Genomic DNA, 17,983 nt, shown 5'->3' with positions numbered 1-17,983 from the left:
TTTTTGTAAAGTACCATTTATAAAACTAATGGGAAAATATAGACCTGGTCCAACATGCTTGCTCATGATAATGAGGGTAACAATAGTTATAAACATTACAACGTATGCCAAATCTACAATGAAAAAACAAAATAGATTAATATACTCGATAATTTTATGTGCTGTATTAAACATTTCCTGAATTTTATTAGTCGAAAAAAGAATTTTGGCCTCATGAAACATTTGTGAAAATATTTAATCATTATAAAAATAGATTTGAACCGAATTAAAAGTGAGTACGAATTGATTTACTTACAACGTTTTACATTCAAAGATATAGTAGAACTGGATGTACTGACTGCTTTACTTCTCATTTTGACTCATTTAAAGAAAAAGAAACCTATAAAAATACATGTATTATAAAGATCATGTAACGTGTAGGCTGCAAAATGTAGTGTGGCAACATATACAACGTAAAGTCATACTGTGATGCTTTCCTATATGTAATGTATAATTTTTATGTTTATTTAGAAAATAACTGTTATCATTCTTAACAGCTATAATTTTATAGGATTTGCGCTTTTTAATCATTTCTTTCTTTGCCTTTTTTGGACAGGGAATGATAAAACTGTCATCAATATTTAAACATTTGTATGTACATAATTAGGGCAAATGATCGATGTATGTAGATACATGTAGGTCACTTACATTTCAGGTACAAGAAGTTCAATCAGGGGTTTAGACTTGTTCGCGCAATTTCATATAATAAGTATCAAGTATGATATTCAACAGTATACGATCCTCTATAATTATATCTCTTACCATGGAATGATATTAATTCGTGGCGGATCAATGTTTGTGGATTAGCGAAATTTGGTTTTATGGTGGGGATGTAACTTTTGGGGTAAATTGTATATTCAATGGGAGAATATATTGACCAAAAAAAAATGCTTTATGGGGAGAACATTTGCTTGATAGATGTGAACCACGAAACTCACAGACATTGGTCCATTTCAAACAATGATGATGTCATAGTATTTGAACAATATATCATCTCGTAGGTAAATTCAGTCTAGAGTAACCGTCTTGAAACAAAATAAATCAGAGTATAGAATATTGAGAACAAATTTTGATGAATAACAATGTTCATCTAAGGAGAAAAGTAGTGTTTTTGTTTTTCTTTCAAAGATGTTAACCTTATTATTTCCAGATCATGACAAGGAGCACACAGTGGGTGTGACCGGTCAGCAGGGGGTGCTCACTCCTCCATGGCACCTGATCCCTCCTCTGATGTCTTAGAGGTCCATGTTTACTCTGCTCTTAATTTGTATTGTTTTATGAACTTTGATATTGAATACTGTTCGATATCTCCATATCCTTCAATCTTTCAATAATAGATTTATCTCTTTTGATCTATCTTTTTAATATGGCTTTGTTATCGAATTTGAGTAAAATGTTTGTAATTGTGTCTAAAATTAATTAAATGTTAACCAAAGATGAATGATATAGGAGAACATGATAAATATTTACTTACTTAGAATTGAGACATTGTGTACTTGTAAACACACCCGATACACATCCTTCTGATTGATGAAATCAGCTAGTTACAGAATATTTGATGAACACTAATATAACCCGAAAGCTATTAAAATTATCATAAAGTACTTCATATAGTTATTTCTACAGTGTATCATTTTTGTAGCTGTACATCACAAGTAAACGATTTTGTCAACTTGGTAAAAATTGGTCAGAAATGATGGTTTTGTAATACTTAGAGACTATATTTTATTTTTCTGTAATATTTTTCATTAGAGGGAATAGATAAAATCGGACATTATTTTACTGATGAAGAAGGTTTTATTGGTGAAGTTTGAGATTTTTCTGTAAACGCACTTTATGAAACAGTGGACATGGTTTGTTTTTACTTTCAACTTATTTACTGGTTTATTACTTGCTTATGACAAATATTTTTCATATCTTATCAATATACCGCATAAGCAAGTTATGTAATTTTCTCTGCAACAGTTGCGATTTAAATTCCCGTCTAAGAAACAAAGAAAGGCATTTCATTGTTTATATTTACATATGCATCTGTATGAAAAAACATTCAAAGTAAAATGAAATATGTTAAATATTACATTTTTTTTTAATTTTTGGAAGTTTAACTAGATAGCATTCCAAAAAATAATATATATTTAATTTTTGTAACACTGCATTTTAAATATACTGACACGCGAAAAAAAAAAAAAAAAAAAAAAAAAACAAACAAACAAACAAAACAAAACAAAACAAAACGCCCTACTTTAGGGAAAAATATTTATGTAAAGTTAAGAATTTTGTATATATCTTCAATTTGGTAAACATCAGTAATTTAAAACATTTGGCAATATTATGGAGTTTTAAGGGCTTTTACTGTTCATCATAAGTAATGCAGCAATATTTCAATTACGAAACTTTCCTTTCGTTTCCCGAAACAATGCTAAGGCATCTTGAAAATGGCTTAAGTACGCATTTCCATTGCTCTAGCTGGAAAATTTCAATGTAAAGGTGATGGAGAGTTGCTGATGGAAAAATTCACTACATTACGCCTCAACATGGTCCTACGTATCATATGCATTAAGGACAGTCCTGTGCCGGAGGTCAAAGGGTGGTTACACTGCTCTAAGTTAGAGAAAATTCGACCTAATCAACTGAAAAACAGGCATTTAAAAACGGCAGAGAATAATTCCTTCTCTCAGATCTCGATATTGATGAACCTAATTGTGTCGTAGAAATTAAGCTGCAATTGTTGCTTAGGGCAGTCTTGCTCGTTTTACGTGAATGGCTGAGAGAGGGGTTTTTTAACAATCGTATGTTACTCAGTAAAGTACAAAGATAAACATTTAACATTTTTATAAGATCTTTAAATGATATTTTGAAAAGTGAGTTTAGCCTTACTGAATTCATTTTTGAAAATCATTAGATAAAAAAATCAAACATTTGTAGAATTTCTGCTTGTTGCGTTTCTTTTGCGTTTCAGTATACATTTTTACTTGCATAATTCACTGAATTTTCAATACTTTTTGCACGTATTTACTGAGTGAAATGGAGAGGTAACTTAAGAATAGAATAATAAAATATGAAGAAAGCATATCCATTGTTTATATCAGTTAGTATATCATGTGAATTAATAATTGTTAAATATAAACCCTTAATTTATTTCTAAATTAAAAAAAACATTATGTGTGAATAACAACTAAAAATAAAAGAAAGAAAGAAAAAAAAACTAATGATACGCTGCTTATATTTTCTGGAGTGAGTTGTCTATACATGTTAATACTTTTTGAAAATAAAATCATTTTTTGGTATTTCTTATTTTTGTAGATATTCATAAAATGATAATATTTATACAGTAATTTTTTTTAGCCTGGGCATCTTACCTTCGAATAAAAAATTTCCTAATGTTGTCTCTTGAAAATACAAAAAACCTTTTAAACGATATAATATAACGAAACTGAAGTCGGTATTTCAATGATGAAAGTTTACTTTATCATGTTTATAGAAATACTACATTCATTTTCACTTAAGAAAGTTTAAATTCACTTATAATTGCAAAACATATACATGTAATTATGTTGTCATAATGCAAGATAAACAAATCTACTCCTCTTACATCCTACATTTTTAATGTATTTTTTGAAATACTGGATCAAACATATTAATCTGATGTTGAAAAATTGCTTCTTTATTCATAAGTTTGAATTATGAATATCAGGAAATATATTTTTCATTAGAAATGCAATAAAGAAAATGCAGATTTTATAAATTACTGAATGCATGGTTAAGGAAATCGTTGAAGATTGATGCTATAGTAAGTGATTAAATACAAAATATATTATATTATATTTTTTTAACTTACAAATATTTTTGCGAAAAAATTGACTTATCTTTGCAGAATTTTCATGACGTTTTACTGGATATTTATACCGTTTTTTTTAAAAGAATCTTTTAGTTTTGTTAATTTTAATACATTTCTTCGAAAGTGTAGAACATTGTTACAAAAGTTTTGAAAATATCTTTAAGATCTAAAATATTATGGAAAGAAAGATCGGTGGTCAATCTTAAAAATTCAACAATCGATACAATTTTGTAAATGTTCTGTTTAATTAAAGTGAAACTTTCGATCCTTTCACATATTTCGCTACATATTTGTATTTGAGAGAATAAAATGTTCTTATTTTAATAGATTTAGGATTTTCAGAGTCTCTAGAGTATGTATGCATTGTTTAGGCAAAATTGGAGAAATAATATGTAGAATGGTAGGGGATAAACCCAAATCACCATGTTTGTTATTCTTATTAGTATCGGTCCTTCCGTCTGATTGTCTGCATAAGCTAGATTTTGCAGAGTGGTTTGATCACATGCCATCTTAAAAATAGGATTTCTACATCAAATACTTAAGTTCACGTATTATCAAGTGCCTTTCAAAAGGCTTTTTATAAATACCCTTATATAAAGTTTTTATTTTACTTTGATTTCAGTATTCGTAAATGAATCGTTGAGGTTAATTTACTTGAAGTCATGCCGCTGACATTTGAAAAAAAGACAAATGATATTATAGACTGAACTGTATGTTTTATTTAAAGAAAAATCAAATATAAAAAAATAAAGTAACAATTAAAAATCATTATAACCCTTTCCAATGTGGATAAAAATAATCCATATAATCTGAGCTGAATTCAGCTCGAAGATTTGAACCTTCCTTTGCCGGCCACCTGTAGTAGGTCACGTTTCCATTGGAGAGCCAGCCTGCCCACCAGCTGAAAGACCCTACAGACGATATCACGTGATCACAAGACGCCATTAAAGCCAAATCTACTTCCGGGGAATTTCCAGAAATAAACTCAACTCTGTTTTTTTTCATGTTTGCTCTAGACCATATGAGATCATTGGAACATAGAACATAAATGGGATTAGGATAATCACTGAACAGCTTCATCGCTTTATCAAAATATTCCTTTGATGCAACAACATATCCATAGGTATGATTTATCATGTCACCACGTCTAACGTGAATAGCAATTAGAGTTACCTTCTCTCGAGTTGTATTATATTTCTTCAAAATATCTTTTATAATTTCTGTGGCTTGAGTCTGGAAATGATCCCTAAATTTTAGCAGCTTTCGAAGTTCATGTGTCGAGTTATGAAAATATTTCCAAGATTGTAAGTAATTTCCAACTTTGTGTGTTGCATTTGTAGCAAAGTTTCCAACATTTTTGTCAAAAGAAGATGCTTGTCTTTCAAAACTGACGTATGCTTTTCCACACTCGTGTTCTCTGTCTTCGCTAATGAAAAGATTTCTATTGTTTTCCAGTTTAAATGTTTTGTATATCATATCATTTCTGCCAACTACAAACTTCATATCCTTAGAGACAGCAATACCAAATCCAGAGGCAAACTGAAATAATTGATTCCCTAGCCTTCCAATAAAGGTGGGACATACGTAAAACTCAGATGCATTATTTCTCTTAGTAGGAGGAGATGTTGACATCCCTGAAACGTCATTCTGAATATGCTTTGCTTTTAAAACAACAGGCATGTCACCAGGGTTCATTAAGGTATCGGTGGTCCTGTCAGTTAATTTCATCTCATTTGCACTTCCTCTGATTATTTCTATTGTCTTTGCGGAAACATTTGGTAATTTCGTAGGTGTTGTAAGCTTATTAGAGGATATTTGGTTGTATTTTCTGAATTTCATGCCTTGAATATGAACTGGACCAATTCTCTTGTTTAGTTTGCTGAATATACTGAGGGATACTAATGTTGCAAAAAGGCTTGCCACAAAACATGCTGAATCTGAAAGAATAAAATGATTTCTTTACCTTATAAAATAAGAGGAAAACGAAAAATACAAGTAATAAAGCTAAAACATAAAAATAAAATTATGACCAACATAGATCTTTGAAAAATCAAAAGTAGGATCTGGTATCATATGAAGACCTAATTTGATGACCTACTGACATACATAAAATATGTAGGAAAAACTAAATTATCCAGCCTTATCTGCAGTATATCTTTAACATAAGATGCTTTTGCTTTTTCTGATTGTTTGATTGATTTAACATCACAAGAATGCAGGGCTGTTGTAGATATTATACTTGAAAAGTACATGGAAGTCAGTAAATACAATTTATCATTTAATCAAATGCTGACTGACTTTTTTTCATACTGATTGTTTGGCCATTATTTACACCCTGAGTTGTCCACGTATTTTCCGTTTTTCCCCAAACATGACAAGACGCACACGGCAGGTGTGACAGGTCGGCAAGGGATGCTCACTCCTCCATCGCACCTGATCCGTCTTCTGATGTTTTGGAGGTCCGTGTTTGCCCCGCTCCTGTTTTGTAATGTTTAATGGACTTTTGAGCTCGAATACTGTTCGTTATCTCCATATACGAGGGGTGATAAAAAAAAAGTTCGCGAACAAATTTAATAACTTCCATAAAACAAATAAAATTAGGTTGCAGTGTTCATTATTTTTTTAAAGTAGCCCTCTCTGATTTTAACGCATATCTGCCACCGTTCTACACATGCGCAAATCACGTGACCCAGACGGTCACGTGACATGCCCTGAAGCATTCTGTTCATAGACGCTAAAATATTTTTACGAGTCTTATATTTCTTACCAAGCAAGTTGATTTTTATAACAAGAACGGTCCATTTGTCAGGAGTGACCAAATCTCGGAGATAGGATGGTTAGATAAGGATATCCTTTCCCAGAAAGAACATGGTGACCATCACAACCCGAGATCTTTGTCTTAGGAACGTCGTTTATCAAACAGGGATACAGTTGTAGGGACCTTCTTTTGATCATATTTGATATGTTAAAAGTCAAAATAAAAAGATATTTTAGGGATTTAATAATGATATTATTGTTAAGATATTCAACCATTTTTTAGCTGTAACTTCGCGATCTTTTATTACAAATTGCCTAACAAAAGACACATATCGTCCCAAGCTTGCTTTCGTTGGGGGTACAAAACAAGCGTCATTTTTAACCATCTTCCTCCCTTCACTAAAACAATCAATCCAATTTATGATTAAACGTCTGGAAAGTCTATTGTCTTCATAAACCTTGTACAAATTATTATAAGATACTTCAAAGGAATTTCCAAGTTGTACGTTGAACTTTACAGCCGTTCGTTGCTCAGGTAAGACTGAGACAACCATTTTTCGTCACGAGTCACCTACATATTGACGTCATTTTAACATTGTGACATCACAATGATGAAGAAAATAATTTTTTTCATATGCTTTTTATAGAACATGTGCATGACTATAGGTGTGTCAAATTTCATTCTGATCTGAATCATGGTTTTGAAAATATAGAGATAGTTCGCGAACTTTTTGATCACCTCTGGTATTTTATGATTTGTGAATTATCACTTTAATGCACTTTTGTGTATTTATGTATATAAAGGAATTTATGTGATCTAAATACGTAATAAATTGCATATTTTTATTAATTACCAATTTGTTTGAATTCATGGGTCCCGAAGGGTTTTCCGGGTTTTATACTTAAGCGTCCTCTAGTAACGGCTATTAGCCTTATCCTTATCAGAATAACATTTCGGCTCCAAAATGTGGTTTACAAATTGGCCCCACCTTCTGCTGCATTCTGATATTGTAAAATCTGTAATCTCATTTGGCATTTGTAATAAATGCTCTATACACACACACACACCCTCTTTATTATTTAACATGCTGCAGAACAGAGCTGCAAATGTGCTTCAGGTTCACATGAACCGAATTGTTCATCAGTTTCAGTATTTAAGAGCACATAAGTATATCTATTGTACATCTTTGGATTAAAGTTTGTACAAACCACTACTTGTTTTCTCTGATATTTTGATATATTTTGTAACTTGCAACTTGTCATGTATTTGACATGCAGTGTTTCTTTGAGTCCTTTGTCTTTGTTAATGTGCTGCAATGACTACATGGTTATAGATAAGATTGCTTTAGTGAGGTTTACATTCACAAAGACTGGTATACCTACAACGTTTAAACTTCATGGGAACAGTAGCTATGATGTCTGTGTCTCATATCCATTCACCAAATCATCCTCCATCTTAAAAATAGAAAGAAAACTTAATGAAATTATGACAGACACATTAAGTAAGACAAGGTAAATGGGTCTAATCATTAACCTTATCTTGAAAGTTTTTTTTCTCTTTTTCCATATATTGAGACCTACCCTAGTCCCAATGAGTGATGGATTATTTCCTTCATTTAGAAAGTCATGAAACATATGGAGATAACGAACATTATTCAAGATCAAAAGTCCATAAAATAATACAAAATAGGAGCAGAGCAAACACAGACCTCCAAAACATCAGAGGTGGGATCAGGTGCCGTGAGCATCCCCTGCCGACCGATCACACCTGCTGTGTGCTCCTTGTCATGATCGGGAAATAACGGGAAAATCTGTAGTCAATTCAGTGTATAAATAATGGACTAACAATTAGTTTGAAAATTAGTATGAAAAACATCAGTCAGCTTTGATTCAATGATAAATTGTATTTGCTGACAAGGTCATTGTATTGGCGATAGAACTTACGAAATGATGACTTTAAACGAGACTGCTGAAATACTTGTTTCATTAACTTGTTTGTCAATAATTTACCTCGTTTTAGAAATTCTTCATACGTAGAGCATGCTCTTGCGTATCGAATCAACTGAGATTTATAAACTCCGTATGCAGGCGATGAAGGTATATTGCTGCATAAGTAAAGGAAGTTGACGATAGAAAAGTTAAAGTCGTGATGACTTTATCTTTATCTTTAATCATTTATTGTGACGTAATATCAATGTTATTCTGCGCTAGAACTAATATTCTATATAAAGTTAGACGACAGATGTAAAAAAAAAATTAATAAAAATATTGACAAAGGCATGCCTAGTAACGCATTAATTATACCACTGATTACAGATTCTTTATGTATCAAAATATTGATATTTCAGTACACTGTACAGAAGTTCTTGCTAGAATTGTCATGATTTATTAGATTTTGGTATCTAATACATATAAAATGAAACGCAGATTACCAAAACGTTTACATGTTCTGCAACATCTAACAAGGCTAATTCACCTAATCAACGTAAGAGGTTCTTTCTTGAAAATATTGAGATTTAGCAAACCATGCATGTAAAATAAAAGTTCTGAGGTTTTTGTAGGCATAGAACTGTAGGTTTATAAACGATATATAATATTGGATAAAACATTTTTTCAATTAAGTCGCAGAAATGTTTTCACTATTTAATGTTTAATTGTTTTCTTAACGTCCATTTTGAGAATTTTTCAATCTTATTGATAGACCACCTTGCACCTGCCGAATGAAAGCCGCAATTTAGACTTATGCTATGCACTCATGGCCATTAAGCAGTAAAGGATATTTAGTCACAGCACCTAGTTCGACACGAGACCATAGGGCCACTAAGCAGTAATGATCTTTTCTTACCAGCATCTACTGCGACAGAAGACCTCTGTTTATACGGTCTCGACAGAAAAACCAGCCTCCATTCCGTTGTGGGAAACGAAAGTGAAGACGTATACAGAATAAAATAAGCAGATCAATTTTAAAAAAAACAGTTTTAACCTGCCTCAACAGTCTCCACAGGGGTTATTGTTTATTGTTTCGATTAAGTACTGTAAATAAGCGAAATACCCGGTAGATCTATGTCTTATAAAGAATCTGTGGATGTGTTCCTTTAACGAGCTTTGCAAATGGTCGCATTATTAAAAACCTGAGATTTTCATTCTATCATCCAACTAGAATTTCAGATAAAAAGAAACATTTTTACTTTGAATTTCATGGTGATGATCCAGCACTGTGCCTGTATTAATGTCAGATGCAAATTAATGGAAAAAAATGTTCCGAATAAAAAAAAAATCATTCCTTCAACACCCGAGCACTGTCCATAACTCCTTCTAATCAAATATACTGTCATTGAAAGAATTAAATGAAACGACAGAGCTATTTCATTGTTTTGTACTGTGTAAAAAAACACTTTCTCTTTTCTTTATGATTCAAGTAGGAAACTATTGATGCTTGAACTGCTATTGTGTATTATCGAACTTCTCCGGGTAATTTTTGGACATTTAAATAGCAATGTTTTGAGTAATATACATGTTTATGCCTCATACAATTTTACAGGGTAGAACAGTATTTGGAATATTTCCATTACTTATATCATTAATTAAGAAAATTTACTCAAAAATCGGACTCATCTTCAACTTTAATTGCAAATCTTTATTGAGAGTGCAGTTTAGCAAAGAAAAATGTGCGCAGTTTTTTTTTTTCGTAATCTAAAATTGTCATTTCAACATGTTACTGACACCTAGTGGATTGCTTATGATATATCTTTTATATGTACATTGTACATCTATGTCCTCAATTTACCCCAAGGAATTAAAAATACTTTGTGATTAAAAAGGTTGGTAGATTGAAAATAAGTTGCAAATTCAAAATTAAATGGTTATGTGTGTAGTCGATAATTTGATGTGTCTGAAAAATGAGTCCAGAGAAAAAAACAGGTAAAGGTCCACGTATTTTACCATGAATTCAAATATCTTTCTTCAGCTGAATTGAAAAAGGAAAAGTGTAAAAAGACCTCGCTTTTCTCAATGTCTGTTAAAGAAATACACTGTATCTATTCTGAGGCCTTCAATTTTACTGCAATTTTGAAAGTCTATGCTAGTGGGATTGAGAAAATTCTGTGTGTGAGAGAGGGTGTACTTGGTTGTGTGTTATGAAAGTAATATTTGATCAGATTTCAATATAAGGAAGACATTTGAAAATTGGTTTTTGTACATGTTTGCTGTGTTACAACGCAAAATGTAATAACAAAGCGAAATGTAATAAACCTGGATTCTACAGTTTGCAAAATTACACTTTGCGTCGAGATCAACGCAGAATGTAATGACGCAAAATGTAACAACACACTTTTGAGGATTATTACATTTTGCAAAATGTAATAACAAGATTTTTGTAATAAAAAGATTTTTGGATTATTACATTTTGCCTTGTTACATTTTGCGTCGAGATTAAGCAAAAGGCAAGAAGGCAAAATGATATAACACACATTTTAGTCAGTCAGCTTGAGTACAATATACAGTAGAGTAGAAAAGAATGGAAAAGACAATAAAACAAAAGGAAAAGAAGAGATATATGCAATTTCTTGCAATTCATGAATTTTATAATTTATTGATTTAATTAGCTAAATGTATTAAAAATTAGTTTAATACATGTATTCAAATTATATGTGTTGCAAATTAGAAACGTGCGTGTGTGGGCGGGGTTGTTGTTGTTGTTGTTGGGGGGAGGGGGGTATTGACCAGTGTGCTTTTGAGACAAATGCAATGAATCTAGGAAAAAACCTTTTCATTTATACTGGCAGGTGTAGATATATAGACTATCCCATACAAATCACCAGCAGACAAGCAAAAACAATTTTTTTCTCTCTCTTCTTTCCATCCAACAATAAAATAGATTGTTTTTGCATGTCTGTAGTAATACAATGATTTAAACATACGAAGTAAACACTCCATCTCTCCCTCAAAAGCACTTTATTACATTTTGCATGATCTCGACGCAAGATGTAATAACGCAAAATGTAATAGTGTAAAAATCATGTTATTACATTTTGTGTTATTACATTTTGCGTTGATCTCGATGCAAGATGTAATAACGCAAAATATAATAATCCAGGTTTATTACATTTCGCGTTGCTATTACATTTGCGCTGTAAAATGCTACTTAAATAAATAATATTGTATCTATTTTGAAACATTCTTAATTACAAATTAATTGCAATTGATACGTTTAAAGAAATTTTAACTCAAATTATACTAGGTTCAACAATACATAATAAAAAGAAATTCCCATACGAAAATAAATGTACTTACTGAAATAAATCCAATATTTGTTTTTTTTAAGAATAACTTCAAGGGCACCAATATGCTTTAAAAGAAATAGTTCACTGTTTTTTTTTTTTCCACTTTTCAGGGTTAAAAAGACACACTTGGTATGGTTTTAAAGTTTTTAAATCATCTCTAAAAATCTTCTGAAGTGTGACCAGTTTTTAGATTCCTTTCTCAAAATATTATCCACACCCTGTATTTGTACTATAGGTATAAGTACATGTATTGGCATTTGTTTCAAACTAAATCGTATCAAAGCAAATTAAGTCTGCAAATTTTTAATGAATGTTTTTTGTCTAGCGTATGGAAATAACCATACATATACATGTAATAAATATCGTGTACTGGTCTCTCAAATTACTTACTGCGTTAACATCTTTGTTTAAATAGCCAATTAGTAAAACAAGGAGATTGTGTGTAGGGAGGAGTAGATACATTGGTTTGTTACATAAACCAAGGTTCAAAAATCTTTTGAATTCGACAATTAAGTAGCAGCATCTAATAACAATAGGAAGATTTAAATTTTACCATTTAAATCTAAAGTCTTTTTGGTTAAAAACAGCAACTTACCACGTAGGTTTCGTCCCAGCTGTAGTGTTTTTCTTCTTATTTCATCATTTTAATGATTTTGGATAGGACATTCAACAAGTTGTGTAGCTTACAGTATAGCTGATTATCATATGACACAAAGAGAATAGGGTTGGTTTTTTAATTTTTTTTTATTACAATCGATCAATTTGATGTTATAAAGAGAATGGCTGATAATTATTGTAAAACAGATGTTGTCGGGGTTGAGAAAAAAAAATTTATATTTTTAAAGTTGGTGTATTACTAAAATTGATTGACAGTGTTCTGATATGACGTGGTATCAATAGAGCAATATTCGTAAAAGTTAAAAAATATTTGTGTATTTTATTAAAAACCCTAATATTCAATACATTTCTGATGACATAGGTAAACATTTCATTATCACGAATCTATGGTAAGGTTTGATTTCATACACATTACATTATACATTAGTGAGAATTTGGATACCAGTATTTTTGAGTTGTTGTCCTAAAAAAGGAACTTAAATTTGTGAACTGAATTCATTTGTTTCTGAAGGAAATGTACAATAAATTTTATCACGGAATGATCAATACATATGGCTGACGTATGGTCACGTGATTGGTTGTTTACCCCTACTAGGCACCTCATCCAATCTCTGGTGTATCCTGGGTCCGTGCTGTAGTCACTGACTTGTATTGTTTATAGACTTCTTCCAGATCGATTACTATTCGGTTGTTTTACCCTTTTCATTGTTTTTAAAAATATGAATATTAAAAAAAGATTTCTTTTATTTTGTATTGTTTTAGAGAGCTTTGGCTATGACTGCTGCCCAATCCATTAATGTATTTATAACATAATAAAATAAGTTCAAATCAAATCATAATATTTTTCTCCACTATATATGATATAAGAATTCTATATAAAGCTGTAAAAATAATACTAAAATTTCAGAAGTTGAAAATATGAATATTAAAAAAAGATTTCTTTTTATCTTGAAACATAATATTTTTGTTGCCCTGAGAGAGTTACTATATATATAGTATCTTGTTTTGACCTGTCTAGCATTTCTGACATATGCACAAACTAACATCCCCCTAAATAGCATCAACTAATAGCTATAGCCATTTTGCTTAAGTAATAATGTACTAATTGAACTCTGTTGATATGAGTTTTTTTTCAAATTTGAAATTTCTTGCTTCAAGACCATTCACATAGAATATTTTCTTTTGAATACAGTGGACCTTCACTATGATATAAGAACTCTATATAAAGCTGTAATAATAATAATAAAATAAATTTATCCGGACGGTAAATTTTAATTTGTAGTGCTGAATATCACGCCTGAACTTATAACATTGTTATCAAAACACTGCCGGTTTATTTTGTTTTTGTACCTGTTATGAAGACCTGAGAGAGTTGTCACTAAATATTTATATACGTAAAAATAAAAATTTTTATAGACCTGTCTAGCATTTCTGACATGTGCACAAGCTAACATTCTTAGTGGATATGGTCAGCATCAAGATATCCAAATGAAAATTAATTTACTGTGTTGGTAACAGAAAACAATTTTTTATTCAGTTATTTGTTATCTGCGAGCAAAATTTTAGTACAGAGCTGGTTTTACATTTTTTCTATTTATAGAAGAAATTATATCTCGTTTTCCACATGATATACAAATGCATCTTGTGGTTTTCATGTAACTTTCATATTTAATTATTTGTTAAAAACTATTAAACATTCAATAAATTTGATATAATTTTAATTGCGAAGTTTATACTTTATCTTATTTTTGCATTTTTAGTTGATTTGGTAAATTCTTATATTTTTGTCTGTAAGTTCAAAGTTCATTTTGCTACAGTACATTTTTCTTTCTTAAATATGTATACTTAATAAACGGTAATTTATTGTCAATGTTTATGAAACTATATGTAAATTGTATTTTTTCTAGCTATAGAAATTATTTATTATATTTGTTTTAAAAATCAATGTCTTCTTACAGTTTAAATATATTATTTCTATATATGTTTCTCTCTATATACTCAATAAACAAAATGGATACCATCATCTTAGTCATCATTTGCCATTAACTGCTCGGTTACACTTATGAATATTTTCATCTTTATTTAACATACATAAACTTGAAAATTATTTTAAGATAGAACAATGAAACATATGGAGAAAAAGAACAGTTTTCAAGCTCAAAGAGTCCAATAAACATTAATACAAATCAGGAGCAGAGCAAACACGGACTTCTAAAACAACAGAGGTGGGATCAGGTATCACAGAGGAGTGAGCATTCCCTGACGACCGGTCACACCCGCCGTGTGCCCCTTCTCATAATCGGGAAATAAAGGAAAAATTCGTCAACAATTTAATTTGTTGGCCTAACAATAAAAATGAAAAATGTCAGTCAGCATTTTTAAATAATAGATTGTATTTGCTTAGAAGGTCATTGAACCGGCCATAGAACTAACGAAATGATGACTTTAACGACACTGTTGTTATTCTTGTTTCGTCAATTTGTTTGTCAAAAACGTACCTCGTTTTAGAAAATGATCATATGTATAGCATGGCATGCTCTTGTGTATAGAATCACCTGAGAGAATAAATTGATGATAAGGGTTTATTGCTGCATAAGTAAGGGAAGTTGACGATTGAAAAGGTAAAGATTGATTATAAGGTTATCATCTTATGGTTACCGTCTTTTTCTGGTAAAATATTCTAATACTACTTTTAATAGGTGTGCTGGACTCTTTGGTATCTGTAATTTCATGCTCACTTAGATATAATGTGTCGACATCTGGATAGATTGAGGATACGGTGTCAGTAAATCTATATGTCGAGTTTAAGGCCATAGCAAGTATGTTCTTTCTCTTGTGTATAAGATTTTGAATAAATTCTGCTTCATATGAATACAAAAACAAATCTGCTATTAAAAGGGCGCAATTGGTACCCATGGGGATCCCAACAGATTGTTAGAAGACTTGATCTCGAAAAACTGCATTGATATTATCAAGCAGAAACTCAATCATGAACAGTATTCAAGATCAAAAGTCCATAAAACAATACAAAATTGGAGCAGATCAAACACGGACCTCCGAAACAACAGACGTGGGATCAGGTGCCATGGAGGAGTGTGAATCCCCTGACGACTGGTCACACCAGCCGTGTGCTCCTTGTCACGATCGGGAAATAACGGAAAATCCGTCGTTCATTCAGTGTATAAATAATGGATTAACAATTAGTATGAAAAACGTCAGTCAGGATTTGTCTGAAATGATAAATTTTAATTCATGACACGATCATTGAATCGACAAAAGAACTTACGAAATGATGACTTTAAACACGACTGCTGATATTCTTAAATTGTTTCATCAACTTGTTTGTCAATAACTTACCTCGCCTTAGAAAATGTTCATACACAGAGCATGCTCTTGCGTATCGAATCAACTGAGATATGTAAATTCCATATGCAGGTGATGAAGGTATATTGACCTGCATAAGTAAAGAAAGTAAAGGTCATCACGTTTATCATCGAAAATTCAAAAATGGAGGAAGGATATTATTTTTGTAAAAAAAAAAACAAACAAGAGGCCCATACAAAAAATAATATCCTTTAAATCCAAAAGTAAACCTTCTAATGGTTTTACTAAATATTTTTAAAGAATTTTCCTCTATGTAAAACTTTGGTCGATTCCACCCTACCCCCGGAATGAAACAAATTCTATTTTTCATACAATTATGGCTTTGTTATGAAATTTATTTTCCTATATATTTCAATTATGGAGATTTTTACATATATTTCTATATAAAACTTTGATAGTATTCAAGCGCAAAAGCCCATTAAACATATATTTCTATGTAAAATTATGTGGCCCCGCCCTACCCCCGGTTGAATCTATACTACCTGAACACAAGATTTTTAAAACATACCACAAAAACATCATATGTGGGATCTTTGCCATGATTAGGAATTAGCAAAAAAAATATATAAACATAGGCAATTTAGTGTGTAAATAATGACCTATCAATTGTATGAACCTAGTCAGTCCGCATTTGAATCAGTTGTTTATCAAGAGCTTGTCCTTTGAAGAAATTGTATATACGTGGAGTATGCTCTTGTGTCATGGTAATAAACTATGATTTTCAGCTTTCGTTTTTCTTTTCGCTTTTAACCAGAAATGTAATTTTTAACAACAGACTCAGAGACCGCATTGGTTTAAAAAAAACTTCCTTTGCTTCTCTCCATTTTTTAGAGAACCAATAATTTTCTATCAGTAAAGAGAAAATTTGTAAATATTATTAATTATTTAGATACATATAATGCATTTTCAATCTATACACCATGAAACATATGGAGCTACAAACAACATTCATGATCAAATGCCCATTCAAGCAATGCAAATAAAAAGCAGAGCAAATAAACACGAACGTGTAAAACATCAGAGGTGGGACCTGATGAGTATCTTACATGAAAAGAAAAAGTCTCTTGCAGTGACTTTTAATTCAACGTTTAGATATGTACATGTACTTCATTATGTATTTGACGTTTTATAATTCTGCAACAGTTATCATGAAAAGAATGAAATGAAACAGAAGTAACTAAATTCACCTGTTCAACAAGTTCCAAGTGCATCATTTGCCCATGAAATTAAACCTAAACCCCTGAAGGTACCATTTTTAATGACTTCGTGAAAATATTTCAGTGGCCTTTGGGTTGCATATTAAATTATATATCTTACCGATACTTATGTATCAGTAATTTTCGTTGCGTATAATATTGCATCTTCAGTTGCTTCTTAATATTCATTGAATTAATTCCTATTCTAGAGTATGCGGTATAATAAAAACTAAATGTTCATTTTAAAAAGTAGCTTTATAATTTCTATAGCATACCAATGATAACAAATACCGGTACGTGAACATTGAAAAATGCCAAGATACAGACTCAGAATCATACATTCCAACCGTTTTAATTACAAGATAGTGATATAAAATCAATAAATGTTGTTAACGTCGGTTAACTTGTCTGTGTACCAAAAAACATCTTATTTTCATTCACACATCTCAATATCAAAAGCTTATTATTTTTTTTTTTTACCGATTGTCGAATTATCAAGTTCTAAGGTATGTTTTTGATTGAAAATTTTGTTTATCTTACGATACCTTATAATATATTTTACTAGAAATCAAACGAGATATTTTTTTCAAAATGGTATTCAAGATGTGTTTTTTCTTTTACAAGTATATTTTTTTTTTTGGTGAATCCGAAAATGTGTTGCGACAATAAACCAAAAATCAAGCTTAAGGGAGCTTTAAAAGAATCCTCAGTAGAAATCAGATTTCAAAATCATCACGCCAACTAATAGATAAAAATGTTTTTTTCTAATATTAGGGGAACAAAACTTCTCAAAGGAAACAAGATACGTTAAAATAGAAGTAACTCACTTTTCTATTTGTCCAAATTGAAAAAGAAAATTGACTTACCAC

At 30.9% G+C, this 17,983-nt stretch overlaps 1 protein-coding gene across 1 annotated transcript; it reads right to left on the bottom strand.

Annotated features, from left to right (window-relative positions):
- Nucleotides 1-4,611: 4,611 nt before the first annotated feature.
- LOC134246659 (galactoside alpha-(1,2)-fucosyltransferase 2-like) lies at nucleotides 4,612-11,996 on the bottom strand. The gene is made up of 3 exons (XM_062729030.1): nucleotides 11,927-11,996; nucleotides 8,018-8,089; nucleotides 4,612-5,814 (listed from the first exon to the last, which is right to left on the bottom strand). Exons 2-3 carry the CDS (start codon nucleotides 8,031-8,033, stop codon nucleotides 4,646-4,648), a joined length of 1,185 nt encoding a protein of 394 aa, XP_062585014.1. The 5' UTR covers nucleotides 8,034-8,089; nucleotides 11,927-11,996; the 3' UTR covers nucleotides 4,612-4,645.
- Nucleotides 11,997-17,983: the final 5,987 nt, after the last annotated feature.

The sequence above is a fragment of the Saccostrea cucullata genome, unplaced genomic scaffold, assembly GCF_032062105.1.
Source record: "Saccostrea cucullata isolate Sc308-1 unplaced genomic scaffold, CSIRO_AGI_Scuc_v1 ctg7682, whole genome shotgun sequence".
Taxonomy (NCBI): Eukaryota; Metazoa; Mollusca; class Bivalvia; order Ostreida; family Ostreidae; genus Saccostrea; species Saccostrea cuccullata.
This window is presented reverse-complemented; position numbering and strand designations above follow the sequence as displayed.